The 27,948-nt window shown below is 35.2% G+C and overlaps 3 protein-coding genes across 10 annotated transcripts in view; 2 read left to right on the top strand and 1 right to left on the bottom strand.

Annotated features, from left to right (window-relative positions):
• Nucleotides 1–27,948, bottom strand: part of LOC132202699 (inactive dipeptidyl peptidase 10) — a 69,649-nt gene that overhangs the window by 33,867 nt on the left and 7,834 nt on the right. For 2 of the 8 annotated variants that reach the window (XM_059629779.1, XM_059629780.1), the window contains exons 1-2: nt 24,631–24,749; nt 18,963–19,065 (exon numbers count right to left, since the gene is read on the bottom strand). In XM_059629779.1, the coding sequence (XP_059485762.1) occupies nt 18,963–19,065; nt 24,631–24,665 (138 nt within the window). In that variant the 5' untranslated portion in view covers nt 24,666–24,749. Of the gene's footprint in view, nt 1–952; nt 1,126–18,962; nt 19,066–21,565; nt 21,585–24,630; nt 24,750–27,436; nt 27,540–27,948 lie in introns of those variants that run through there. The other 6 variants (XM_059629781.1, XM_059629787.1, XM_059629782.1 and 3 more) reach the window with 5 other exon arrangements.
• On the top strand, nt 10,114–12,597 carry LOC132202702 (peptidoglycan-recognition protein SB2-like). The gene is made up of 5 exons (XM_059629790.1): nt 10,114–10,289; nt 10,927–11,164; nt 11,266–11,384; nt 11,911–12,017; nt 12,160–12,597. Exons 1-5 carry the CDS (start codon nt 10,268–10,270, stop codon nt 12,421–12,423), a joined length of 750 nt encoding a protein of 249 aa, XP_059485773.1. The 5' UTR covers nt 10,114–10,267; the 3' UTR covers nt 12,424–12,597.
• LOC132202703 (peptidoglycan-recognition protein SC2-like) lies at nt 14,587–15,805 on the top strand. The gene is made up of 5 exons (XM_059629792.1): nt 14,587–14,703; nt 14,841–15,087; nt 15,142–15,260; nt 15,411–15,520; nt 15,597–15,805. The coding sequence occupies exons 1-5, from the start codon at nt 14,688–14,690 to the stop codon at nt 15,711–15,713; spliced, it is 609 nt and encodes a 202-aa protein (XP_059485775.1). The 5' UTR covers nt 14,587–14,687; the 3' UTR covers nt 15,714–15,805.

Genomic DNA, 27,948 nt, shown 5'->3' with positions numbered 1-27,948 from the left:
GGTTGGTTTTTGAACAGCAATAACTGTTTTTTAATTTAAACTGTAATGAATTTTAATAAAAAAATATTTGCAAACAAATTTATATTTTAAAACGAAATAGGCAATTTCATTTTATTTTTATTTTATATATTTAACAATTATATAAATTTATTTAATAAACAACTATATGTCTGTATTTGTTAGCAGTCAAGATAAATTTATTTACTTTATTTTATGTTGGTTTTTTATAAACTAAAACACAAAAGTTATAAATTATGCTATAAGCCAACAATTATGTCATGTAATTTCATTTAAAAAGAATTGTGCATGTGCATTGTCCTGGCCTGGAACTTGAGCTTTGTTTTATTAATTCTTTTGTATAATCAGAAACATGACACAAATTCAATTATGTATTCACAATAACATTAACATTAATTTTCTTTTCTCAATCATATTAAATCATATTTTGTGCTAAATATATGAATTTTAGCTCTATAATAATTATTTGCAACTTCGTAAACAGTAATAATATTTAAACATTCACAAAATGTTTTCACATTAAATATTTAAAAAAAAATGGTTGATTGAGTATTTTAATCGTAATTGCAAAATTGAAAATAAGGGAGAAAAGTGAATTTATTGTAACAAAGAAAAACGATGAGAAACCATGAACAAATGCGTATATAAAATGTGTATCAGTTATTTAAAGGAATTTAATATTTTGACTATTTAAATAAAACAACTTAAAAAATTTTGTTATGCACACAATTTAATGATCAAGGTTCGATTGATATCAACTTAAAAAGTCATACTTAACAACAGGTTTTCAGTCTTTAGATTTAAAAATCATCAAATGAATGTATCGAAAAATGATGATCCCGGATGAGACGTGAACGGCAACCGCCATATTCCAGAGAGCGCCCAGTGCGCCGAAAATAATCCCCCGGGAGCAATTATATTATCAAATTCTTACCTCTTCGTCCTCGTCGCCGTTCTTGCCCTCGACGTCGCCGCCCCGGTTGTTGCCGCCGCTGGTGCTGGCCTGCATGGCTGCTCACGAAGAAGGGTAGAAAGTGTCCCGGCCGGATGGCTTTACTGACTGACTGTGTGTGGCGCTGCTCGAGCTGGCCGTGTGCACCTCTACCCTTTCTCTCGACACACTGCTCGCGCGCTCCAGAGAGCCGGCCTGGGCACACCAGGGTTTCCATGGCAACCCCAGAGCAGCGCAGGCACCGTCCCGACCAAACCTGCCGCCGCCGCCGCCGCATGCCACCGGCTGACGTCACCTCCGATCACCCTTAATTTGGCCCGCTTATCGCCGCCGACGCACCTGGCCGACAACCCACGGTTCCGTCCCTCGATCCCCGATCTCGAAAAAACTGCACAATTCCCGAAAGGGGTTTCCACGAGATCTCCATTCAAGTTTCACTCCCCTACAATTTGTATTTTTATATGAAGATTTTTAGTTGATTATTATTGGCGAAATATATTCAAAATGTTTTAATCAACCAATAATTAATAATGCATCAACGTGGTTTTAACACATTATTCGGCTGTATCACTCATAATAACATAACAAAGTGATAATTAATAGTTTATGGTTAGCAAATGAAAAGAAAAGATTGAAATTTGATGATAAACTATTGGTATAAGAATGGGTTAAAAATAGATTTATTATATTTTATTTCAAATAATCCTAATTTTCAAAAATCGACTATTTTGTTCCAAAACTAGATAATAAAGTGACTAAGTTTCTGTAATTTCAACAAAAATTAAACAAAATTTAGTTTTATTTGAAAGCATTTATTAACTTTTTCAATATATTCATTTTTGCTGAAAGCTGTGAGTTCCAAAAGATACAATAAATAAAATAAATACGATCTAATCTTAAAAGCTAAATTCTGTCACAAAAAAACAAAATTAAATTTTATTTTTAACAAATATTTTTGATTAACTGATAATTTACTTTTTTTGTTATCAAGGCAAAACTCTACCTGCATATTGAATTTTCATCCATATGCTAAAGTCAGTATATGGAAAGTGGCAAATTGATTCACGGCCAATATTTCCCTTTGATTACGCCGCTTCCACATACGCTCCAGTCTCTTTTCAAATCAAGCACCGCGCAAACTTTTCAAAGCAAATATTTGCAAACTGCGGCGCACGTTGCCTTTGGTAAAATCGCATGAATTCAAGATAGATGCACCTTGAACCAGAAGTTTCCAGCTTCCTCATCGCGTATACGTCGGAGGATGTGGTGTTTACAGACGGTCTTGACATACGTGTGGTGCAAGAGTGGTTTCTTGAGATTTGCATTCGAAAGGGCAAAAGTTTGACGGTCTTGCAGTTATTCGTTGGCGCCTTCAAGCAGCCAAGAGAGTAATGTGCTCACAAACACAAAGGACGGACTCGCGAGTTGCAAGTTGCATTATCTCGCTCCGCTGTATTTTTGCACGAAATAATATTTCTAACTCGATCCGAACTGTCCAGATTCACTTGTCAAGTACTGGGAAGGGTCGCCAGAAGCGCTTTGAATCTAGGTTGATTTTTATTGTAATAACCGTAATAACAAAACACCACTGTTTAGAAAATCGTAGCTTTGTGCTATGAATTAAATTCTGCTGGCGTTATTTCAGCTTTAAGACCTTAATTCAATAATAAATCACACAAAATAATTTCTCTTTCACGGTGAAGGTTCCAATCCATTTATATCCAGTTATATTCTTTTAGAACTATTGTACCGACTTTCTAGTTGTATATATTTTAACTTTTATAATAATATACAATTGTAATTTTGTTTTACGTTTTTTTTTTTAATCTTCGTTCTTTTTCCATTTTAATAAAATTTGCAATGTTACAAACAAATTAAAAAAATTAAATTCCCATAATAATGTTTTAAACATCAATTTACAGAGAAAATATAATAAAATAATTGATAAGAATATTCTTTTACAAAAAGCTGCTGCAACAAATATTAGAATTAACTTTAATTTAAAAAACTGTTCCTGTTAATTTCTCTTCGTTTGAGCCTTGCACTTTTTCTGCGACACTGAAAATTTTGCATGAATTGCATGAGCCGTTTACAAACCGGGTAGCTTTTCACTAAACACTTGTGTGTGGAAGCAGTTTTATGCATGCAGCTCGATTGCTTTTCAACACACGAGATGCATGAATGCATGAGCTCTGCTCTGACATACACACATATTTTGTTTCGCGAGGCGAGAGTGAGCTTACAATTCAATATCCCGCCGCCGCCGCAGCTCCCACCTCGGCTTTATCAATTCACTCTCGCCTCGCTGCTGCAAAAGGCTTGTGTGTCTCTGCATATTTCTCTCTCGCATGCGTGTGTGTGTATTTATTTTCGCCACAAATTTTGTATGCAGATCAAGAGTCGGCCGGGCTGACTGTGCGCCACGTCCCAATATAAGTTACACACAGCGTGTGCCGCTTATTGCATGTAAATTGTAAATACACGCTCCTCGCCACCGCTCGATACATTTCGTGAATATTAAATCCGCGTTAAATTTTCACCGGCTGATCTACTTTAGTCTGTCATTCACAATGGCCTATTTAAAAAAATAAAATCTTAAGATCTTGAGATTTTAAATGAGATCAAAAGCGCAAATTGTAAACTAGGAAGAGTATGGAAAATGAGATTCTTATTGGTAAACATTCACATCGACTAATGAAGTAAAATAAGAGTAAATAAAATGAAAATTTTCAAAAGGAATAATTAATTAGGATATACAATGCCCGGTGAAGTGGTGTTTTTATAACTATACAAATTTTACAAAATAATTTTTTTTTTTACTTTTGGGAAGAAAAATAGTACAACATTATATGGGCTCAAAAAGCCAAGATCGGTTCCTGAGAAGCAGCTGAGAAGTCTTTGTCGTTTTTGAAGAAAAACAAGTGAGGGATTAAGAAGATTATTAATTATTTTTCTCTTCAAATCAGCTTTAGACTTATTTTAATTATTTTATTTATCACGATCATAAATGAACTGTTTGTTTAAAAGTTGATTTTAAAATTATTTGTATTGATTTACACAAAAATTTTCAAGCACATTTATTATTTTTAACAAATTCAGTCTGTTTTATTTTATTTAGCTGGCTTTGTAATTTATAATCCATGTCCCTGAGCCGTACATATAAGAGTTGCAATACACGTGGTCCTAGTTTTTTTATAACCCGCTATTGCCTGCGAATTACCATGTTAATTGCTCCGCGCTAGCTGACAGATTTATAGAACGTGCAAATTTACATTCCGCTCGGGCGTAATGAGTGCGCGGTGGGCCCGATGTATTTTTAATGCACGCGTGCTAACCGACGGACGTGCAACGTGTTGCACATCGCCTGACCCGCACCGCAGCCGCGCGCATCCAGATTGCGGCCGAGCACCCCGCCCGTAATTATAGGCCGCTCTCGTCACCCGCTTAGGCCTCACCGCATAAATCTCTCCAGAGAAAACACACTTTTATTGCATTTTAATCTATCACCTGAAAGAGATGAATAAATTATCCGAGGAGCCCGGAAATGCCACGGCACAGCTTCAACGCATTAATTACCCTCTTGACATTCAAATTGGGAACATGGTTGCCAAAAATGTCACAGATTAATTTCAAGATTAGTTGAAAGTTTACAATGCTAATCAGCATGTTCTTAAAATACTCATATATTTTTATGTAATTCTTATGTAATTGTTAGGAAAAGAAAATTATTTTTTTATTATACTTCTTTAATATTGGATTTTAAATCTTTGAAGTGAAGCCAGCATTATAATCTCAATTATTAATTGCGCTTAAATCGGTTTAGTTTCCTTCATCCCTCAAATTTGTAATTGAAATGTTTTTATTACAATATATATATTTCAAATTTGTCAAAAAAGAGTTCAGATTTAATTAAATGATTATCTGTAAGTGAATCTTAATCAATTTGCAAACCAATTTCCGAATTCTAACCTAATCCGGAACGAATATTGATCACGTTTTCGTTTGGACCGCTTTAATTATCTCGCCATCTCCCATCGGTCCAATTTGCATAGAGAGTTGGCAACAATGACGCGCACTTTTATTAGGCATCAATCACGCGCCGCCCTTGAAAATCACCTCCAAAAACAAACAAACTAAAATAATCTTATTTTTTTCTTTCCTCGTTGGTTGGATTTCTTATTCTTTATTATTACTTTCTTCCGCGAGACCACGGCCGCTTTTGACGAAAAGACCTGCCTGCTTTATATTTCCTGCGCGCATGTAATTTCGCGTATAATAATGAATGGGTTCGCCAAGAGTCGCTGCCGAGGGGAAGAACGGCAAAATTACTCCATTTTTTTCTCGGAGAAAGAAAGCTCAGACTTTATATTATTCTCGGGGACGCGGTGCCGGAATGAGCAAAAATCCCTCTCTCTCACTCGCTCCACTCGGCGTGACGTCACGCAGTATTGATTCAACAACACACAGGCCAAATGAACTTGTTCGCCTCTGATACCGACTACAGGTGTTACTCCCTGATACGGAGGATTTGCATGGGAAATTCCAGTCCTCATCAAAGCACAGCCTCTCCGCTATTAATTCTGTTTTCGCTCGCGAAGAAGGGAAACCGTTTTGCGGATGAAGTCTCCAGGGGCCGTTTAAACTCTTTATTTTTCTCCCCTTCTGCGTACAAATGTATTTTTAGCAGAGATGTTTTTTTTAACTCCTCCCGCAAATTTGAGCCGGGGGACGAAATTGCGGATTGCGCTTGAATAAATAATCGAGCGTGACCAAGTTTTCGGAAGATAATGCAGCAGCGAGCGCCTGCCAAATGCGAAAGTAGGCAACTTGCTTGACGTGGAATACTTTCTTTTCTATTTTGATTATTTTGCAGGGGAAATGGGAAGAATATTGTAAATTATGATATAAACTATTTCTTCACACCATTTGCACTCGTTTAAAAGCATTTAATTTGTATTTTTTTATTTTATTTGACAGTATTTTTTAAACTATTTTTTAACTAATTACTCTGCGAAAAAATGTGCATCTGTCAAGTCTAAACTGAAAAAATTAAGAAAAAATAAAAATAAATAATAATTATTACATTTATTAAATTGAATATTTAGCTTCTTTAAAAAAAAAAATAAAAAATAAGAACACATAATTTTGATAATTTAAATTTTTTTTATACATTTTTTTAAATTTTATTTAGTGCACTACTAATGTATAGTTTATTTTTGTTTTATGTTTAATTATTTCAATTTCTATATTTATTCATGCTTTTTGTATTTCACGGTATTTCAATATTGAGATGAAGAACTATTCTTGGATCATTATTTACAAATTAAAATACTTTTGTTCCAATCATTTCTGTAGCCTTGTAAATTCTTTAATGTCAAACTAATTAACTGTGCGCTTTTTTTTTAATCTAGTCTAGCCTTCTCATGACATTTGCAATTGCCATTTTGCGCGAATCTAGGACAAGACGGCGGCTGCAGTGTCGGAGCAATTATCTGTGAAATAATTGCCTGCACTGGGTGGTGCGGCCGCCGATGCTAATTCGCTACGGGGTGAAGTTTTAATTGCGCCTGACCGAGGGTAGTTCCGTCACACGTGAGCATGTCTATTGTACTAATGTGCAGTCGGATCGATTGCTCCTCTGGATGCAGAGAGCGACGGGCCGGAAACTGCACCGCAATTGCTCTCGCTGCCTAAATACTTCTTCTTCTTCGATTGCTGCACGTCACACATTCACTTGTGCTTTCTCCGGCGGCAGCAGCCCTTAATTATGCCAATAACTTGCTCGTCAGCCGCCCCAGCTGCAGAGGCGCTTCATGAATTTTAAATCGGCTCCTTTTGAGTTCAACCGACGACAGACACTAACTAGGCCACGATAGAATATTTATGACGTGTGTCATGATCGCGACAAATTGCTCGCTGAAATTACCAATCACCGCTGTCATTCTCTACACGTTCAATGTCAAATCAATTTCGCTTGCTGTTTGAAAGAGAATATAATAATAAAAAGATGTTTAATCCAATCAAAATAAATTATATTCATGTAAAAAAAATTCAATTTAAAATGTCCACCCCTAATAACTTAAAAAATTGGCGAAGCTTTCTTCATTTCATCATTGCAAATTTCATCTATGTCAATTAGCTTTTATTAAAGCAAATATCTTTTCCTATCAATGATTAATTGATTATTTCAACTAGCTCAGGACGAGAACTTCAGTTAATAATGTTTCCAAAATAATATTAAAGTTACATTAGCAATGATATTATATACATATTTATACATATTCCTTTTTTTAAACTCTTAAAACAAAAGTGTAGTTTGAATTTTGAGTCATAACAATTATTAAGTTTGTGCTTATTTATTAAATCTTTCAACAAATAGTTTATATTATAAGAAATATTTGTTTATTTAAATAAAAAATTCATAATAAAAAATTTGTACAAAATTTTAAGTAAAATTAAATTGTGTTACTTATTTTAAATTATTAAAAAAATTTTAAAAGTTTTTATCAAACCAGCCGAGTCATGTTTTTCAATGTCAAGCATATTACATAGCAGAAATCTACTAGTTGTCAAGCCTAACTACTCAGATTGTCATATTTCAATAAATAATATTTTGTATTGACCGAGAAGAGTAATTAACAATAACTGAGAGATCGTGATTTTGAAATTTTGTTTTTCATTTAATCAGAGCACTGTTGGCATAAATGAGAAAGAAAACCGTCTTGCAAAATTCCATTAATAATATAGGACGAACAGAAATATCTAGCAAGATTAATAATAATTGAGATCCTTAAAACAAAAGCAAGCTGGAGAACAAAGAATGGAATAAAGTCTTACAATCTCCATCATATTTATGAGTCGCAATTTCCTTTTCTTTACAGCTGCGCTATTTCCCCGGCGCTTTTATGAACAAGGGCCAAAATTTCTTGCATTAGCAAAGGGCGAACACAAAGCACGCGGCCCCGAAGTAAAATATCTGCTTGGATTTATTTTATTAAGCGCAGTGTGTAGTTCTTTTTCCATCTCAAAGCATTGGCCGCGTTTGAATTAGTTTTCTATGTAGTGTACGGGAAAAAAGAAAGGCTGCGGTGATAAATATTTATTGTGTGTGGTCGCGGCTCTTTGTTATTCCGGCGAGAATTTCTTCTTGTGGAACGATGCCACAGAATTTTTTGGACAATATAAATAAGAAAGAAAAGGGAGCGACGCGTCGGCGGCAACAGTGGCAAGTTAGTGTGTATTCTCTTTAAACTTTTTCAATATTGGACCAAAGAAACAAGAACGATGATACGCTTGTCTTCCCTTGGCGGCGGAAAAGGATATTTTTCTTGTATGAGGGCCTTGCACCAAAAGAATGAAAAAGGAAGAAATACTCCAGTCGTGACGCAATTCAGTGAGATTGAATTACTTTCATCAATTTTGAATATTTTAAATAAATTATAAATTTCAAATTATAAGCATTTATATTAATATAGAAAATAATTAATGTTGTTACAAAATATAAATATTTTTTTTTTTAGAAGATTAAAACGTTTGGCACCAAACATTAATAATTATCGCGTGCAATGGCAATGCATGTAATTAAAAATGAGCGGCAGCATTAATTCGACTTAAATTTACATTTTTAATATTTTTGATACAGTATATAATTATTTCTAAATTTTAAGCTCATGGAAAGAAACGGATGCTTTGCCTTTTGCTGGTTGCGACTGCGAAAACTTTTATCCGCCAAAGGGGTTGCAATTCTCTCCTTTGTAAGAAAAAAAAGTCCCAAGCCGGCAAACAAACAAACATAAACAAACACACACGTGCTATAAAATATCTCATTTCGGAAGGCAGGCAGTAAAAAAATTCAGCGACGCGTATATCCATTTGTCATCGTCTGCCTGGGTGACAAACTTTATTTATTCAATTTGCGTATCTGGATAAATTTATGCAAATTATACGCCGGTCGCCACCGTTGTTTTACTTTACGGCCTCTCGCCATTCTGGAATCGATTCCTCTCACGGCTTTGGCAGAAAATGTACGGCGGCGTTTAATTGCCGGCGCCTGCTGTGCAAGACTCTTTTTTTCTCTTTTATTAGGGCGCGCAGATTGAACGCGTTAAGGTGGAAATGAAGCGGCGGGTGTTCGTGTGTGCAACGAATGTTACGCCTGGTTATCTATATATGTGTCTGCGCAGAGCCAGTTTCGTCTTTTTGGGCGCGTACGCCGCTTTCCGCCGACTGCATCACAAACGGAATTCGCAAATAGCAGCTGCAATGAAAGGGAAATTAACGCTACTAAAAGCCTATCTTTAAAATTTAAATTGAAATTTTGAAATTTAAAAAAGGTAAGTTTTTGGTGAGTGAAATTATGAAAATTTATTAAATAAATTTGCCAACTATATAACTATTTAAATAGTTTTCAGCAATAAGATTTAATAATTTTTGAACTCCTCTCCCCCATTCTCTAGATATCGAACACAATTTTATGTAAATCTGGATAGAGATTTTGTCATGAATAAATGAAAATCAAAATTATTTAGAGACTCGTGATTATTCCAAATAATCGGAAACTTTTGACAGATTTTAAGCAATTTTATAAAGAACATTCTTATTGTTGATAACAAATCAAATTTCGCTTCCTCCGCAATAATTTTTCTGTTATAGAAAGCAATGAAAACGGTTTGTAGAGCTACGATTTAAATACTAACTGGCATAAAATAGAATAATTTCAATTTTATTAATAACAAAATCTTATTAAATTTAGAATCAGCGATTTGATTCATTTTGTGGAAAGTTTTTAACCTGTAAAAATAATAATATGGCAATCTGGTAATACCACTGAAAATTGAATAAAATTGGAGCCTAGCTGAGCGACAAGCGCTACTTTTCCGCACGCATGAAACGATTAAGCGCCTCATTGACCTAAATTTGAAAGGCTTTTCAATGGGAGCGACGAGCACAAAGTACCTCCGACCAACACTTGCACAGAGCGTGCAATTTAAAACACACTATACTTTTCTTCATGATACCGTAATTCATATTTCGTGCTTTATCTGGAGAACATCGCGCGGCCCTGTGTGTGCCAAAAGAGGGGAAACGTTGAGGAAAAGAGATACGGTCCACCTCATCATCATCAAGGCTCGTCGCATTTGTCATTCTTTGGATGTCGATCGGCCCAAATAAGATATCGAAGTTCAGAGTTCCATGGGGTTATCGCGACTGCCGCTTGCAGGACAAACAAACGCCAGTGAAACGTGCTGCTGTGCGAACCGGTGAGAAAATCCCCAGTGGTCCAGCGGCTGCATCGCCATGAATCTTCAAATAGCGCTCGGTGAGTTTTACAACCGAGTATACAGTACAGGACAAATGCGCTTATTTGATCGTTTGTTTTTCACCGGGGGCTTATGCTGTGACGCAGACACCCGTACTAACACCCAGTTTGATACAGAGTGAAATAAATAATCCATGAAAATAAAATGCTACACATTTTCACCCAAGTCTTAATGCAAAACAATACTTAACGGTTAAGAAGATGGAAATAGTAATTTTTGTTGATAATTTTCTACACAATGAACAGAAAGAATCAAAATACACAAACCAAACAAGTTTATTTTTAAATTATTAAATTAAACGTGATAAATCATGATGAGCACATTTATAAATTTAATTACTTACAGCATAATTTAAATTAAAATTATTTTATACTATAATCACTAAAATCCATTAAAATTATTTAAATTTGGAAAAAAAATCATTACATAAGCAATAAAAATATAAATTTATGTTTAAAATATCAAGGAATATTTTTAGGAAATTATTTATGTTATAGTTTCCAAAACAGAAAAAAACTAAACTGTTATTTTAAGCTAAATTTCAGTGCCACAGTTATCAAAGATTATAAAAATAATTAATGTGGAAATCTACTGTTTATAGTTATACATCTCAAAAGTGAAGTAATTGTGTTGCAGGTCTGTTGCTATTGATATCAGGGCCCACACATGTGCTTTGCATATTCAACAGGCGCACTTGGGGCGCGCGGACGGCGAGCACTCGGCTGCCGAGATTCGACGGTCCGGCTGCCCTCGTCGTAATCCACACGACAAACACCGATCCTTGCGCAATCCCTTCGCAATGCAAGAGCATCGTCAGGGATTTGCAGATCAAAAGTATGGCGCTCGGATCCAATTTCACCGACATCCCATACAAGTATGCACAGCACTTTGATGGCCAATCGCCGCAATAACGATTCGGTTTTACGGCTAACTTTTATCGGGGGCCATTATCAGAGCGGAAATAATTGATTTCAGCTTCCTAATTGGATGCTGCGGCGGCGTTTACGAAGGCACCGGCTGGGATTTCAAAGCGCCCATCTCGTGGAATTACAAGGGCTCTCCTATTCACGTGGCACTCGTTGGATACTATGACGGTATAATACATGAAAATTAGTTTAAAAAAATGAACCTAAGAAAAAAAAATTTAACCCCATTAGTATTGTAAACAAGGTTGAATTACCAAAGTAATGAGCTTAATCGCACATTTAATGTATGAAACCACTGAAACAGTTTTAATTTTATTATATCAATTAATTAAATTCTCTTCTAAAATAAATATAAAACCGAATAAACCTAATGCAATTTACGATATAAATAATTACATACAATAAGAAATGTTAAAAAAAATTGATATACTTTCACAAACGTTTTTGAGAAATTAAGAAATGCAAAATAATTTCCAACAAGGTATGGTAAAGTAATAAAAATTATTTTATAGTTTTAATTAAGAAGAGAGCATTAAATATCCACTTGGGCTCTTAAATATCATATTAACTATGCTGAAATTAATTAAGTATTTTAAATATTATTATAAAACTTTTAAAATCTAAATAATTTTTTTGGATCGGATTTTAATTTTGTTTAGTTGTGTGGCAAATTGTAATATTTTGTACTCTTCAGACACTGCGGTTCCTGTTGAAATGAGTCAGACACTGCGATCTTTGATAAGCGAGGCATTGCTAAGGAACAAGCTGAAAAAACCTTACACTATAACTGAGCATAAATCGGTAAAATATTTATTTCTAAAATTGATGTCTAGTTTTAATTTTGTTGAAAGTCAAAAGAGCACGGACCGATGCCTCTATCTTTTAGTTCAAATCTCACACAAAATTGATCATTTGAGCAAATTTAATTTTTTCCCCTAAACAGTCCGCAGCTCGGAAATTGATGGTCAAGAGTTTTCTGCAAGGTTTCAAGGAATATGAAGAGCATGTCAATGATCTTTTGCTCCCTGAACAGCCAGTCATAGGGACTGCGGCTGGCTCCACGACGCCTAGACCCACGGTTTCTGCGAGAACCAGCACAATCGCTGGAATAATAAGGAATTCGGCGGCCACAACATCTAAGCCTGCAGTTACACCGCTCATAATTTATGACAATTTTAGGACCACTACAAAAAATCCTAAAAATTGATCAATATTTTACTTTTGATTGCATGCTATTATATAGACTATTCATGAATGGTTGCTTTTTATTAGTTAATTTTAGTGTATATATTTTCAATGCTTTTTTATCTGATTCATTGAGTACAAGTGAAGGGAGAATATATATAAAAACAATTTCTTACAATAAAAATACATTGAATATGTAAATAAAATTGATTAATTATCATTTTAAAATTCCAATAGATTGTTACATTAAACCAAATCGAGGAATCAGTGTTTATAAGAAATTTATTTGCCACCTCTTCTAGATTGACTAGAAAAGTTTTTTTTAATCAGAAAGTTATTGATCAGAAATATAATTTCACACTATTCAGAAATTAAAAAATAAAAATTTTCAAGATCATACTCCAATTTCATACACATCCATATGCTTCACACTTGCACTTGCGATTATATTTATATGAAATTCGACTGGGAAAATTTTATACCTGCACACTTAAAGCCAAATCACACATTTCAATTTAAAGAGAATCCTTATTTGTCCTTAAGATAATTAAGGATTTCGCCGTATTTGTGTACCAAAAGGCAATCACTGTCAGAATAGAGTCGTAATGCAAAATTTAATATGTTAGTAAAAGTTTTATAAAAGAGGAAAAAGCAATAAACATATAGATGCAGAGAAAGAATATTTGACAAACATAAATATTAAATCCATTTATCAACAAAGGGCAAAGGCTATCAAGTATTTCATGTTCCTCTCTTCCTCTAACGCCTCTCGCCACTACTCAACAGGATCTTCAACCATGCGCTTCATTCTCTGTAAGTAATTTAAAATATTCATTTCTTTACTAGCTCTCATTTTGTAACTATTTTATTTACCATTTGATAATAATAATAATAATAATAATAATAATCTCCTTTTTAGTTATCCTTGTTGCGGCAATTGTCACTACGGATTACTGCATTGGTCTGAGTTCCATGTATGATCGGAGCTCATGGAATGCCGTTGCACCATCTAAAACGCTTTCATCTTTCACTGGCCAGGCCAAGGTTGTTTATCTACACCCCACAGTGACCAACTATTGTGGAACAAGCAGTTTCCCAAACTGCAGGAACGTTATGAGGCAACTGCAGCAGGTCCACATGGAGAATGATTGCGGTGATATTGGCTATAAGTATGCAAACACACACACCATAATAAAATGAGCTAAAATTAATGTGCAATCTTTTTTTCAGTTTTGTTGTTGGTGGATGCACTGGAATCTTTGAGGGCAACGGTTGGAACAAAATTTCTCCATTTTCAGAGGCATCTCCATCTTTCCACATTGGCGTTGTTGGGGAATATACAGGTATTTACTTTTCATATCAAATTTCAAAGCGAATTTCAACATGCTAGAGGTGATCAGTATAGTTTTCAAATAAATGTAAAATACCTTAATTACAAGATGTAGCTTATGACTTTAGAATATGTTTAAATTTGAATTCTATTAATGGGTTTTTTTTTGCACAAAATAAAATATATGTTTTGATTTTTCTAATTTATTTCTTGCAAAATAGGGTCAACCGTAGTGCCGTCTCACGTGGCCTCCAGAGTGATAGACCTGATCAATGAAGGCATATCTAAGAACATAATTAGCAGAGATTACACTGTCAAGTGTGTGTACAATAAGGTGAGAGTTATAAAATTCCTAGTCAATTAATGAATTAATTGAAAATATTTTGAAAACAGGAATATCCAGAGGGATTTACTAACACACCAGTCTACAGGGAAAAGTTCCCTAATTTTGAGTGCCGCCATAAGAACACAGAATGCGGTTCCTCAATGGATTATCCAGATCCGCAGTTAGTTTGAAACAACGTCTACTTTTTCAATCAGTTATACTGAGCTTCGTTGTGTTGAACTAGCAAATGCGTAACAGATTTTAATAAAAATTTATGTTGCACGAGAAAAAAAAATTTTACAATTTTTTTTTCTGCAATCTATTTTCCTTGATAGAGACTTAATTTTATTATAAATTAAAATATAAATTATATTTTTTCTGTTTTCCCCGCTATAATCGTTTCGGTCGTTTTTTATATATTTCACCGCCAGTTTTTCAATTTTAATTCAATAAAAACTAGAATAGTGTAATTTCCTCATGACGCAATTGATACAATTAATGATCATCTTGTCGTCTTTCCTTCTTGCGCAAAAGCTTTTATCATTAAAGCAGGGCAAAGTTTACCATCTTCTTTTTCATTTGCAATATAAATTTACTGCCTTGAATTCTCTCTTCCCCCAGATTGATAATCATGCGGATCATTGTTTGTAAGTCAGAGGCTCTATTAATTATAAATTAAAATTCATAATTTTCTTGGATAAGATAATTTTTGCTCTTATTATCAGAAATTCTTTGCGTCATATTTCTCGACAAAGTTATTTTGTTTCTCATTTTTTTATGACAGTGATTTTCGTCGTGGCAACTTTTGCTGCTGAAAATTGCCTTGGACTGTTCCATTATAAGCGAGACAAATGGAATGCTGCTAATCCAACTAAAACACTTAACCCTTACAACGGCAAGGCTAGCGTCGTGTACCTTCACCCAACAGTGACTCCGTACTGTGGCATTCCCCAAAGTGCAAACTGCAAGAAAGTTATAAAGGATCTGCAGACGAATCACATGAAGAACAACTGCTCCGATCTTGGTTATAAGTAATAATTTATTTTCCACTGAATACTCCATAAAAATATGCACGCTCATTACAGTTTTGTTGTCGGAGGATGCACCGGAGTTTTTGAGGGTGCGGGTTGGGACCAAGTGGCCCCATTTTCAGAAAATGACGTGGAACCTTCAATTCATATTGGTGTCGTTGGAACTTACAAAGGTTGTATTTAAAAAAAATGGCTAATTAAGTTTAGGCAAAACCAAATCAGATAAACTATTTCCAGTTTTTGCAATACAAAGAAATAGTTCAATCAAATGAGTTGGCGTACAACATTTTAAATAAATCAATTACTAATTTTAATTTTTACAGACCATATCGTCTCCCGAAGTGTGGCTTATACTGTGAAAGCCCTGATTGATGAAGGAGTGTCTAAGAATAGAATCAGTAGTGACTTCACCGTCAAATGTTCGTATAATATGGTGAGAGATAATGGAATTGCTATAAATTATAATTTGAAAACAACATAATTAATTTTGCAATTATTACATTAACCAGGATAAGCCATTGAGATTTGCCTCATCATTTGGAAATATTTTCCCTTCATTTAAATGCGATCAAGAGAGAGAAGAGTGCAATGGTTCGATGGATTATGATTATGTGGAAGTCCAGTAGCCAACTGGATTTTATCAAGATTTAATTATTTGAATGCTATTTTAACATTATTTGCTTGTCCACAATCATAATAAATAAATAATAGACCAGTACTCACGTTGGTAGTGAATAACACCGAGGCACCTCTCGGACACGAAAAGTGTCAAAGCCAAAACTTGGACAGATAAATGTACTTTCAGAGCAAACTTTTCGTTATGAAAGTGGCCAAAACTTTAATTATTGTAATTCTATTTTTCAACAAAGATTACTGAAGTCTAAATCAATTATGAATTTTCCGTAGAATATTTTCTATTTAAAAACTGATCTAATTGAAGATGCAACTTACCAATAGCAATGTGCGGCACCATGGTTGGGAAAACAATTGGATATACTGCAGGCTGCGTGCTGCTTTATAATTGTATGTTTTACCACAATTTTCCCTATTATTGTGGTGAGTCCAAATAATTTAATTTAAAAAAAAGAGTAAAAAAATACAACTTTTCCTCGTTTTAAATACTTTTGTGGTTTAATTAATTAAATGGTTTCCGGAGGTGGGGAAATAATTATTGTATTTAAAAACCCTAAGAACCACAAAAATCAATAATGGTACAGAAATTGATAATATTGCATATTTTTAATTGAGTGAGATTTTTATTAAACCTTCCGTTGTGCAAAGGCCAATTGATCCACGATTTTCACCTGTGAAATTATCGATACACATAATAAGGCGACAGAGGTGTCAAGATTGGCCTCAAAGATATTGTTTGCAGTGTTATTTATAGTCAATTTGGGTCTGTAAACAACCTTTCGGTTGCACGCAAATCTCGGCCCATTCAATCCATCTTTGTAATTCGCCTGCCATGAAATGCCAAATAGCCGCGGTAAGCTTTGATGAGATAATGCTCTTAGCGTATATTATTATTTAGTCTCCGAGTGCGTCACAGGGCGTGTAAATATTATTAACTAAACTTCTTGAAATCATGGGAACTAAAATAAATAAAAGTACGTAGAGTCACGAAATTCAAATATTAATTGCCATCAAGAAGACAAGGGAAATTTGGAGCCATCACTAATTTCCTTTCTTTGAGAGAAAGGAAATGAGTCATTCATATGCAAGAAAAATAGCTGCGAGGAAAACGTACATTAGTTCGAGATAGAGAGAGTTCAAAGGAGGCATTTATTTTGTATTATTTTTTTTTCTATTCGTGCCCTCTCTGACACACGGCGTCGCAGTGCAGCTGCTAGCGGAGTTTGTAAATCCATTACTTTCACGCAAAGGGCATGCGAGCGAGCGATGGTTTTGAACTTCCTTCCTGGGCACACCTCTCACCCTCAATTTATGGCCTAATTCACGTTAACCCGCCAGCCCGACCAAGGCCTTCCTGCGGAGAAACGAGACCCGCCAGCAGCCAAGCAGAGACCGACCCAATCCATCGCGGCACACAATTCGGGTCTTGCCGCAATGTCAGTGCCAATGACAAGCAAATTGTAAATAATTTATGTAAATAAAAATATTTATAGGTTTCTGAGCCAGTTGTTACTTTCCACGTAAGTAATTTTTTATGAACAATATATATTCATGAATAATTAAAAATGTTTGGTTGAGGCGAAACATATTTTAAATTTTTGTTAAAGAATCCAGGACTTCTATAAAGCCTGTTCAGTTACTTTTATATTAAATTTCTTATATCTTGATGCTCTGATTTCCTGGGGCTTTTTTAATGCACACCGCAAAAGTTCTGCTCTTCTCCGCGATGGCGACACACGCTGTGCACCCTCTTCGCCACCCTATCGAGACTTTTGAGCACCAGCGCTCACCAGTGTGCAGGCGCCAAAGCCAGTAAGCTATGTTTCAATATCATTCAATCGTCATCGTATTATATTAACAATTTTCAATAATAATGAGTGGTAAAAATTTCATAACTATCCTTTACCACATGAAAGTATAAATATTTAAGGCAGATAATCTATTAATTTTGTATCTTAAATAATGTATATGACAAAATTGCAAAAATGTGATTTTTTTTATTATTCTGTTCAAAGAAATTTTCAGCAAGTAATTTTTGCATTCTGCATTTTCAAATCGTCAAGTAACGGTACATAATAAATATTACTTTGATCAATTCAGAGCAGTGGAACTCAAAAGTAAATTTCTAAAATTTCCAGACATCCATGATTTGATTAATAGGGGTTAAAGAGGGTGGGAACTGCAGCCGGCTTGGCCCCAAAATAGGCCCTCATTTGTTAGTTTGGTTATCGCGAATGTGATCTCGACCCTTCCGCTGCCTGCTAGGCGCACCATACTTCCACTCACACCAGTAATTAAAGCATTGACTGCTTATCGACCTAACGATTGGTTTCGAACGACGAACGACCCACTTAAAATCTCAACACAAACAAAAACACAGCCACGGTTTGCACGCTATGTTCTTATGCACTTAATTTACAAAATAAATATTCAAAGAAGGAAGATGTTTAAAATTAAAATTGGTTTATACGAACTTCATAACTGCCTTGTTAAATATACTATTAAATCAATTAATAAAAGCAGTTATGTATAATATGTCGTTTTTACTTTTGACAAATTGCTAAACCAATGAAACAAATTTAAAAATTAATAATAAATTTACATCTAGAGCAAGTTACAAGATATAATAATTAATTAAATTAATTACATTCCTCACTACCCACTTTTCCAAGTTCAAATATTAAATTTCATATTCATTAATTAACCTTAGGTGGATTTCCAGGGTATTTTTTTAATGTCAACCCAATTTAAGTTTTTTTATCATAGAATTTTATGATCGAGGATTGATTCATGGTGATTTTAATTTAAAGTCAGCTTTTCCTCGATGGGTGTTGTGAGTTGATTATTACAAAAACCAATGAGGAAAGCTGAATTTAAATTCAAATCTCCACCAATTAAACAATACGTAATGTTTCTTAAATTTTTGTAGAGAAAACTTTGTTACATGCTTATTTTCAAAAGAATGGCCAGTTTTAAGTAATAAAAATTAGGGAGGGGACTGTGACATTTTGAAAATTATCAGCCTACTTTTATTACCTGTCGACCATATAATGTCAGAGGCACTAATTAATAAAATCAATTAATTTAATAAAGGTCTTGTAAAATTCAGTGAGCGTGTGATCAACGTCCTAAATTTCATTAGGCTCAAATGTTATCAGGGGTCACTTGGTTGATATGTTGGCCTCGCACTTTGTGAGGCCAAACAAAAGAAAAAGAAGGAAAAGCGCAAAATATTGACTGACCTCATCGTCCTTCTTGGACCGCGGATCTGCCACTTGAACCGTTTCATCAGGGGGCAGCCGCCAGGAGTTCCTTTCGATGTTCACATTCGCATGCATTGTGCACCTGAAACACAAAGATTCAATAATTTTTTAAATGAAGAATGAGATGTAGAGTTGTAGACAATTGAAAGTTCAGCGCTTAGCCATCAATATCAAAATCAATACAGAATTTTATGAAGTACCTAATAATAATCAACGCAGTGCTGTTCCTAATGAATTCATAAGATATTTATGTAAAGAACAATAAACATCGTCAAATTATTGTTAAATAATAGATGAATTATGTTGTGGAAGGGAATAATCTATTAATTATTATTTTATTTCATTGCCATATATTGAATATAGCATAAACATTCTAAGAAAACAGGTATGAAGTAAAAAAGATTTTTAAATAAAATATAATAATTGACAAAAAATATCCATTAAATTCGTAAATAATTTAAAACAATTAATCACATATTGTGCGCAAAATATAATGTTATATTTGTGTGTTCATTATTTATTGCTATAAAATTTAGTAATACTTAGTTAATTATAAATAGTTATCCACATTTTGCTGGTTTAGCTCTTGTGAATTTCGTCGAGCTATTTATTTGATGAGGTAAAAATCAAGAATTTAATTTTTTTTTCATATACTGCTTATATTATAAATTTAAGAATAATTTAGCCTACCAGGTAAGATAACAGAATTTCTAAATTGCGATGATTCACAAAATGAAGTGTAAAAATAATGCACTTCGTTTTTCTTTTATGCTTTCAATATTATGCCGATTGATCACTGATTGTGAGTGTAAATGAGTGATGCATAAAATACCCCCTCAGCATGATACTATCCTTGTAACGTTTGCATGGGAATGTGCGAATAAAAAAGGCAGACGCGCGTCATGTTATTAATGACTGCTCTTTTCGCACCCTTTGAACCAGGGCGGCGGCGGCGCGTCGTTTGAGCAGAAAATAATGCGAGGCGCGCGGCCACGCCTTTTGCTTTATTGTCGAACGCGAGAGTGTACAGCATGATAATCCAGCGCGGCGCGAGCTTCCCCGGCCATAAAACAAGAAATCTGCTCTGTTGGGGGTTTAGTTTTATGTAAATTAGACGACAGCCGACTTTATGCCGCTCAGATGGCGAAAAAATCGAGAGAAAGAAACGGGGCGCTGCGCGTTAGTTGCGGATATTTTGCCGCTGCACCAACAGATAAATCATGTAAAAAAAAAACACGCATCCAACACGATGAATATAAAAATCAACATATCATGTCGGAGCTGTTTTATCAGAAAAAAAATAATATAGAGGAGATGGAAAGATTTCGCAACTGGGACGTGCTCTATTTAAATGAAATTCACACAACTTCATTTGAGAATGTCACATTGGGCGTTTGGGCCGTGCATGACGTGGAGGATAAAGAAATAAGGTATAGGAAAAATTGCATTGTCCTCTGGAGACAAATTACAACTTTACGTGATTTGCTCTAACCAGCATTCAAATTTATTTTCTCCCTCTTTGTCCGCGTGCTCAAAATAAACAGCTCATAAAGTATATTTTCAAATGCCTCCGTCCTACTTTCGCGGTCATTGCAGATGATTTAGTGAGTGGGGCTAGTGGACGACGTGGTTCTGCTCGTTAATTCCGGATGTTTGGGCCGTCGGACAGAAATGGATGAAGAACTGCAATGCTTTTTAAAATGCTCTGTCACTGATTTTAATTTATACATACGCATACATTTTTTCAGCAATTTTCTAGTCTTCAATTTAGTCAATGATTGTAAAAATTTGTAAAATCGGGACGCGTCAAGCTTTATATTAATAACTAACTCTACGTTCAGAGGAAGAGTTTGATAATATATGATGATGATGAAAGTTTATGTTTATCTTTATACCATTTTTTTTTAAAAGCTGGGATCGAAAAGTACTTTTCAAAAATTTTATATTTAGTTAACAGAAATGCTATCAGTGGATTTCTTACTTGAACAATCAACAATGAGCAATGGCTACTGTTTTAGTCCGATAATTGATACCTTTGATAGCTTAATTCATGATATCACACATTAATTAATAATTCATGACATCAGTGGGAAAATGATTCAATTTTAAAAAATAATTATCGTTTAGTTATAATTGTAAACAGTAGCAACTTACTAGCAACTTGCTAGCAGCTAGCATCTTACTAGGGAATGATTTGTATTGCTTTATTAAATCCCAAAGAAATATTTATTTTACATAAGTATGTAATTATTTACTGCTTAATAAAACAATTTTTTATGGTCGTTTCTTTCTTTTGTTTTAAGTACTGAAACAAAATCACGGTAATCTTGCTACAACCAGCTAAAACTTGAACTAAATAATAAAACTAAGAATAAAATAATTATTTAAGAAATCAATCCCTTTTCACGTTACGAATATAGTTTAAAAAAAAATTAAAAATAATAAATAAATAAAAAAAATGATCCGACTCTGACGAAAACGATTTGGTCTGAGATTTTGGTCCAACGCTGTGACGCGGAGGTCAATTTGATATTTGAGTCACGTAATGAAAAGTCATCACCGATCACTGGAAACTTGCCAACCTGCAAAGACGTACGGGGCGAGGGTGCGAGAAAGAGAGATGAGCACAATAATTTCAGCGAAATTATTTCCTCGCCGGCTCATTTCGCGCGCTCTGCTTGCAATCAGGGCTGTGCTGAATGCGTCCCCCGCGGCATTAAAAAGCAGCTCTCGTCCTTTCGGCTCATTTTTCATGCCGTTCCTTGTCATTTTTCCGGCACGAGGCTGAAAGAGAAAAGACTAGCAGCAGAATAATGTGTGCAGTGTTGATGGCGAAAACAATCCCCGCAGTCGTGTGTGTGTTTAGTTTAAATGAGAGAGGAGAAAAAGAGAGGATGAGCGGCACCCATGCGGAATACGTCCCTTCAAAAACAACAGTCAGCAGCCCTCAGCAGAGAGAGCGGCGGGGACTTAATAAAACGGAGCCAGTTTTCTTTCTGTTGTGAATTGAATTGTTAAATGACGCGTTGGGGGTGCAAGTGGGACGCGTATCCGATTAAATGATGAGCGCTTTAATTGTCTGAAATAAATCTGTTACTGACTTTATATCACGTAATTTCTAATAAAATAGGCATTTAAAAATATGTTTAATGTTGAAGATGGTAAATTATTTTTTAGTTTCCTACTGAAAAACGCTTAATTTTATTTATAATGAATTATAATATTATAAATAATACTATAAAAAATTAAATATTGTTCTTGCATAAACATAAAAGATTTTATTCTCACGGCAGATGGTGATTTTCAAAAGGATGATAATAATTGTTGCGCTCTCTACAAACTACTCGTACAACGGTCTTCGCGTTTTTCTTATCAATTGTGTAACTTACATTTTATAATGACTTAATTTATTTGAAGAAATTGAGGAGGTGATTTTGGATGTGAAGAGCTCGGGCTTTTTACAACGAGGAAAAATACCGAGTTCTTCACTTCCCAATTAATTTATTTTCATATTTTTTCCCTACAACTCATTGTGGTTTTTTTTTTAAATTTGAAAAATTGTACCTGCTGGACATGATTATTAAGATTTTGTACACATCGCTGTTAGCCGTTGCATGTGTGGCAGACTGCATAACAAACTTTGACCACCTGTGGAGGCCATTCTCGGGAAGATCTGGCAAAATGAAACTCAAAGCGCGTCAACGAAATTTTAAAGCCCAACTGTATCTCTTTAGAAAAAAGTTGGATCTAGCATCGAGGAGAATAAAAATTTTATAGAAAATATATCAATTGAAAACTTTTAAATTTTTAAAAACAATTATTTCTACATTGTTATGGAGATTGTTAGGAGAATATTTTTTATTTCACATTTTATCAAAGAATAATTTTATATGTGATTAATAATAGGGTCAATTGAAAAATAATAAAAATATTTTTCATTGAATTTTAAACTTTTTCAGTTAATATTTTAAAAACCACCGTTAAAAGTATATTTTTAATTGAATCAGAGTATACATTTTTAGTGAGGATTTTTCTTAAAAATATTTACTCATTAATTGTATTCATCTTTCCTCATTGCAGGGCATGAGTTGACCTAATTATTCCTTTAGAATTCACTTCTGGCTATTTTAATTTTAAATTTTCATCAAAGGAAGTGTGTCTCATTAAAAAACGTCTCTCGGGAACATTGAAAATAATCACCGCGGCCTCGATTTAAATAACGAGGCTGCTATTCACCGGCGCGTGATTTCGTCAAGTGAAATTAATGCATGTGGGCGCCTGCACGGACTGCAATTATGCAAGCCCGCTCTGATGGAGCGACGCGCCGGTTGCATAAGTCGCGCCAAGATTTTTTTTTGTGCCTGGTCGCTTTTATTCGAATTTATTTATCCAGGGGCTGCCGCTTATTTGCATGTCTCTGCACCGCGAGCAGACACTTCAAAAATGGGTGAAGGGAGGGTTTTTGCACTAGAAAGAAAGAGAAGAGAGTAATGGTGCTTCTTCTTGTGACGAGAGAAGATGAAGGCGAGAAAAATTGCTTTGCAAAATCATTAGTCACATGTATGCAAATCAAAACCTCCTTTTACTTTGACGCTGGTAGCAATTTTTATTCATGTACTTGCCACCAGCAGAAAAAAACCAGCCAAGGACGTGTTTTTAAATAGGTTTTTAGCTGGTGAGTTTTCAGCAAATCGGTTCTAGCAAAAATCGCGCGGCAAAACGAGAGAATCGCAAAAAGCTGCAGTAGAGTAAAAGAAAGAGAGGACTTCTTGTGTTGGCCGAGCGCCCAATTGCTATTATGGCAGTGACCATCCTTGTTATGTGGTGGTCGCCTGCATTTGAATTTATTTATCTCGAATTGTCAAGCTCCAATAACTCGCAAGAGGCGAACGAGTGAAACAACAGCCAGCCAGCGCTTAACGACGTGCGGCAAGGACGCCGATTCAAGCGCAATTTCAAGCTCGTCTTTTTCAGCTCAGCTAGCGGTGCACGACTGATATACGCCACTGTATTCACCCTTGGATGTTGAGGACTGAAAATGCGCCAATCTTACTTTCTCCATGTCAATTTTGATAAGGTTTTTTTTAACCAGAAAAAAATGCTTCATTTAAAATTAAAAAATAGCGTCATTTAAAAATAATAAATAAAAAAATCTAAAAAAATCATCAAATTATTAATAATAAAAATATTTGATGTTTATGGTGGCATCGCCGTGAATTAATCGACGTTCTATTTTTAGACATAAATTTATATGTTTAAAATTGGATAAAATTAGTGTTCTAAAAACGTTATAAACATGCCATTGACATTTTAAAAATCTAGAGACGATGGTCTCATTCCTTGATAAACTTCACTCTCTTTTCTATTAGACCTGCCGCTAAATTGAAACCGTCACCGTTAATAGACCGATTGTGAACGGAATAAAACCTCCGAATTCGACATTGCCTCTTTCTATCCTAGAGACATCGATCCGCGAATCCGAGAAATTTCATACTCCATCGGCTCGGAAAATTGCCTTGATGGACGAAAGCAGCTTTAATAATAACACGATCCGCCGCGAAATACCGCAGAGCACTTTGGTAATACTCCCGCTAAGCTCGAATTTTACCAAATTTACATACGTATTATATATAAAACATGTACGTACGTCCGCAAAATGCACGTCGAGACGAACAGATCCATCCATTCGCGGCGCTCATCTCAATAAAATTGGTCTCGCGGAATTAATTAGGAGGCTGCGCAAGTTGCGCGCCGGCCGGTTGGAGTCAAAAGGAAGGCGCAAAGTTGGCCAATGTTTCAGCACGTGGTTGCCGACGAAAATAAAACAAGTTTAACATGCGTGCGGCCGACCAACTTCACGTGCGTGCATGTATATGAGCAGCGAGAAATTAATTGTTGGGCCGTCGAGCCAACGGTACTTACGTCCAAAATGCCTCCTCCGCAGCGTCTTAAATTAAAAGCAAAAATGCCCCTGCGCAGTTTCTTTTACCTCGCTCCATGTTTATGGTTTGAAAACATTATGGGAAAAGCATTTGTCTTGCTGTCTTTACCGAAGTCGTACGAAAAAAGCACGAGCCTGATGAATAATAAAAAATTCAACCATAAAATTTGTGGATGTGCGGCGGCATAAATTGGAGTTAATGTTGGGGAAGACCGCAGGAATGTAAAAGCGCCTATTTATGGCTTTTGCATCGGCAAAATGAGATGACACAGTATTCAAATTTATACCGAATATGAAAGCAAAAGACTTTTCTGTGGGGAGAGTCTATTTAATCAGTTTGGTTTCCACATCGCTCCCTAGCTTTTATCTTCAAAATGCAACGGTTTTCTGCTGCGACGTGGACTTCAGTGGCTTAAAAATGACCCATTCTTACTTTATTAGGAAGAGTCATAATAACATATAGTCAAGTTACTGTTTAAATAGTAAGTTCCTCCAATATAATTTCATTTTATATTAATTGTAAATTTAAATGAAAAAAAAAATAGATAATCCTGTGTTTTATATTAAGTATTCAAGATGAATCAACAAAAAATAATATGTTATTCTTAATTTGGCAAGTTGATTCGTCGATTGTGATGGTTTTAGTACAAAAATAATCCAAAAAAGGCATCATCGAGGCTTTTCAAATTGAATTGTTCAAATCAATACCTTCAGCTATCCTTTGTGTTGACTAGAAAATAAAACAGGAACGCAATTGAAAAGGATTGCGCGTAGTAGGAACGTCCGCAGCTCTGCTTGTAAGAAGCAGCGTCGACAAAGACGGAGGAGAGAGAGGAGCACATCAGTACTCAGTACTGTACGTCCTCGGATGAAATTGCCGGTTTGGAAATTCGCTCGGTACACATTTTCATCTTTTCTGATCGCTCTCCAGCACTTCTCCTCGATATTTACTGAGCACAAAAGAAGTCGGGCGGAGAAAAAAGCCGGCGTAAGACGTCGTCGGACGAACGACAAAGGCGGAAAAAAGAATGAAAGAGGGAAGGTCCCTCATTTTCCAACTCTCGAGCATGCAGATGACGCAATTGCCGCTTTGTCCGCAGCCCAACTGCCAAACTGGGAAGAAAATTTCTCGATAATCCGCCCACTGAATGGACGTGTGGTGCGTGAGAGAGAAAGAAAGAGCGACACGTCGTCCGTCATCGTTTCCATTGCCGAATGCGATGACAAGTCGAGTGTAAGAAGTGAACCTTGCGGGTTGCCTGCTTTTCATCTCGCCACCGATTCCCAGTAGGAATCGCTCAAAATATGGACATGTATTTTTGAAAATAAAAATAAAATTCTTCCAATAGACACAGGTGAATCCCTCAAAGAAAAGAAAGTATAAAAATATGAATCTGTTTGAAAGATACAAAATATTAAGATTGACCAAAACAAAAACAAAAAACAAAACAAATTTATATAACTTTTTTTCATGTGATTTTATTTAGTTCAATAATTAACTTCATACTTCATTAATTTCTCAACAATTTGCAAAGCGACTAAAAATCTTTTTTATTGTGGTACCTAATTTTTTAATAAAATATTATTAATTAAAAAGGTTTTTAAATACTTAAAAATTAATCATTTCACCAAAAAAGTAGACAACTATGATAGGAAAAAAATTCACTATCTGCAAACTAAAAATAAAGAATTAGCAAAATTTTATATAAAAAATCTTTTAAAATATTTGTAATGAAAAACTGATAAAATATATATTTTTTACTTATTTTTAATGGATTTCTCTCGATGAATGCTGAAAAAGTCTCAGCTTTATTAATTTTTTTTTAATGCTGATTGATTTCAATTATTGGCTCAATGGGGCCGCAGATTTTGATTCAGTTTCTGCTGAGAATCGCTTCTGCAGCATCTGTTCGGGATTTGCGCTGCTTCGGGCTTGGCGCGTCGCCCAGTCAACCCTTCGGATCCGAATCAAGCCGGGTGGCGCCTCTCAACTCTGCTTCTTTTATTTTTATCTTTATTCGATGAATGTCCATTCACCTGTGTCGCCGGGAGAGGCGGCACATTCCTCCACTTATTATTGTTTGTTTTGATTTGGATGCTGCGCGCGACTGGTTTTAGTGCATTTTAATCCGTGCCAAGTGGCTCCGCTCTGTTGCAACGTGCAACTCATTAAAAACGTTTATATTTTTTAGCAGCTCAATTTCCATGATTAAAAAAAGACTATTATCTTCAATCATCATGCTCATTTCAATGTTATTGTATTAATCAATTAATTTATTTTCAATCTATGGAGTGATAGCAAAAATATTTATCAAAAAATTATCAATGTTCTTATTAAAATCACTTAAGAAAATTTTGGAAAAATTACCAATAAATATTTTTAAACGGTTAATAAAAATTAAAGTTATCACTTATTGCACAATACATGTAAATGAATTAGAAGCAAACTTTTTTCAGTCCATTTGTTTTCCATCCCCTAAATCCCGTGACAATCCCTTTGCTTTGCACTCACAATAGGAATCAGTCGGCGCCAGTTCTTACCGCCGTCGACGTGGTCGTCCGTCGCCAGGCTATTTCCAGCCGCCGTCAAAGCGCGCGTCCGAGTGTCTCTCGTTTGTCGCGCGCGTCCGTGAGAAACAGGAGGATTATTAGGTCCCGCGGGCCACATCTGTGTTTTGGAGACGCGCGCGCGGCTCTCCGGCGGCGCCCGCAGCCTCTCGCGCGTACTAATGATGCAAACAAGGTTTAGCGAGTCAATTAGGCTGATTGGCTGGCAGTTCTTTTGTGATTTACATGTGTATAGTGCAACTCATTCAACGCTCCCCTGAGAAATCGAATTGCCTTGTCAAAGCAGCGTCTTTGTTAAACCAAGAGATTGATTTTGGGACATGACAATTAATTTTAGCTGCAGCTTAATGGTGTTTCCAAGTCTATTGTCAAACATTTAAATCATCTATTTTAGATGTTTTTAAACCTTGTCTCCTTCGTATTTGTAAAATTAAAAATTTAAGTGAAAATCCAGTA

Source organism: Neocloeon triangulifer, unplaced genomic scaffold (genome assembly GCF_031216515.1).
Source record: "Neocloeon triangulifer isolate White Clay Creek 2 clone unplaced genomic scaffold, ASM3121651v1 ptg000015l, whole genome shotgun sequence".
In the NCBI taxonomy this organism is placed as follows: Eukaryota; Metazoa; Arthropoda; class Insecta; order Ephemeroptera; family Baetidae; genus Neocloeon; species Neocloeon triangulifer.
Note: the sequence above shows the minus strand (reverse complement) of the source record. Positions and strands in the feature narration are given on the sequence as shown.